General features: G+C 43.4%; 1 protein-coding gene across 1 annotated transcript; it reads left to right on the top strand.

The window, feature by feature from the left end:
* Nucleotides 1-314: 314 nt before the first annotated feature.
* On the top strand, nt 315-728 carry LOC106324452. The gene has a single exon (XM_013762416.1). The coding sequence runs from the start codon at nt 315-317 to the stop codon at nt 726-728; it is 414 nt and encodes a 137-aa protein (XP_013617870.1).
* Nucleotides 729-2,136: the final 1,408 nt, after the last annotated feature.

The following is a 2,136-nucleotide window of genomic DNA, read 5'->3' as shown; positions in this document are numbered from 1 at the left end:
GATACCAATTGTTGGGATTGTGAAATCCCGTGTCCAACTCTATATTGGAAGCAGATATAGAGTTTAGGTTTAGCTTGTTTAGGAAGCAGATATTGGAAGCAAAATCCCGTGTCAATCCAAGTCATCTGAGAGAAACATATTGAGAGCTTTAGTTTTGAGTAGTTTCTAAAGCTAATAAGATAAGTTGTTCTTATAACTCTTTGTGTTTCTAAGAGATCTGAATTGGTATCAGAGCCTCAGGTTGGAGATTCGATCTAAGCTTAAGTTGTAGCTTAAGATCCCGGTGCTTGTGAACAAGAGATTGCGACGGCAAGATGGCGGACGTGACTAGGGCTCCACGCACGAAGGACTTTGGATCTACATCCATCCAATGTCCGATGTTGTCACCGACAAACTACACAGTTTGGTCGATGAGGATGAAGGTTCTATTACGTGTTCATGAAGTGTGGGACACAATCGAACCCGGTTCAGATGATCAAAAGAAGAACGATGTTGCGATAGCTCTTTTGTTTCAATCTGTTCCAGAGACTTTGATTCTCCAGGTGGGAGAACAAACCGCATCAAAAGAGATCTGGAATGCCATCAAGTCGCGACACCTAGGAGCTGATCGTGTAAGGGAGGCGAGACTTCAGACGTTGATGACGGAGTTTGATAGGTTGAAGATGGATGATGGAGATACGGTCTATGACTTCGCGAAATGCCATCAAGTCGCGACACCTAGGAGCTGATCGTGTAAGGGAGGCGAGACTTCAGACGTTGATGACGGAGTTTGATACGTTGAAGATGGATGATGGAGATACGGTTGATGACTTCGCGGGGAAGATATCGGGCCTATCATCCAAAGCAACCTCGTTGGGAGAAAACATAGAAGAATCCAAGATGGTCAAGAAGTTCTTGAAGGTTATTCCAAGACACAAGTATATCTAGTTCTTGAAGGGTCTTCTGAGACACAAGTATATCCAGATCGTAGCATCACTTGAGCAAGTCCTAGATCTCAACTCGACGGGGTTTGAAGACATAGTTGGAAGGCTTAAGGCGTACGAGGAGCGTGTAGGAGAAGAAACTCAGAAAGAAGACCAAGGGAAACTGATGTTTTCGAACAATGAAGAGCATAGTCAGAGGGGCTATGAGAATTCCCGTGGTAGAGGAAGAGGACGGAACGGTAGAGGCAGAGGTCGAGGTAGGTCACACAACCAAAACCGTGCGTCACATACCGAAGATAACAACTCGAAGAAGAATCGTTCAAAGCTGATATGTTGGAGATGTGACAAGCCTGGTCACTACGCAACTGTCTGTCCCGAAAAGACAGAGAAGAATCAAGAAACCAACCTAAACAAGACAGAAGAGGCTGATGCACTCAATGTACACGAGGTGGTGTTTTTGAACGAAGATAAGGTGATTCCGAAGAATCTTGATATCGACAAAGGCAGTGCAAGTGTCTGGTATTTGGATAATGGAGCGAGCAATCACATGACAGGGAACAAGGAGTTCTTTTCGAGTTTAAATCTCAACACCAAAGGGAAGGTGAAGTTTGGTGATGGATCGTGTGTTGACATTGTAGGAAAGGGTGTGGTTACCTTTGTGTGCAAGACTGGAGAGAAGAAGGCACTCAAGGACAGATACTACATACCCGATCTGAAGCACAATATATTGAGTCTTGGGCAAGCAACAGAAAACGGATGTGAGGTTAACATGAAAGATGTCTACTTAACGCTCACAGATTCGCATGGAAGGTTGCTAGTTCGTGTGACAAGATCTCCAAACCGTCTCTACAAGACCCCTATGAAGATAAGCTACCTAATATGAATGATTTTGTTTTTTTTTTTTTGAATGCAAATAACAAACTTATGAAACAAATATGGTATGCACGAAATTAATAAAATGCTAGGCCTTTTTATTTTTATTTTTATGCAAGATTCGGAAGGAGATGGTCGTAGGAATGCAGAGTGTAACACACGAAGAAGGCGTGTGTGACACATGTCTCGCAGGGAAGCAAACCAGAGACTCACTCCTGACTAAGGCCATGGTTCGTACATCAAAGCCATTAAGATTATTGCTTGGAGATTTGAGTGGACAAACCGCACCACCAACGACAGCAGATAATCATAAGGCATTCTATCGGTTCAAAAGATCTCA

This window comes from Brassica oleracea, chromosome C2 (assembly GCF_000695525.1).
Source record: "Brassica oleracea var. oleracea cultivar TO1000 chromosome C2, BOL, whole genome shotgun sequence".
In the NCBI taxonomy this organism is placed as follows: Eukaryota; Viridiplantae; Streptophyta; class Magnoliopsida; order Brassicales; family Brassicaceae; genus Brassica; species Brassica oleracea.
Note: the sequence above shows the minus strand (reverse complement) of the source record. Positions and strands in the feature narration are given on the sequence as shown.

Coding starts and splice junctions, on each gene's coding strand:
- LOC106324452 (XM_013762416.1), top strand. CDS start 315: ATGGCGGACGTGACTAGGGCTCCACGCACGAAGGACTTTGGATCTACA.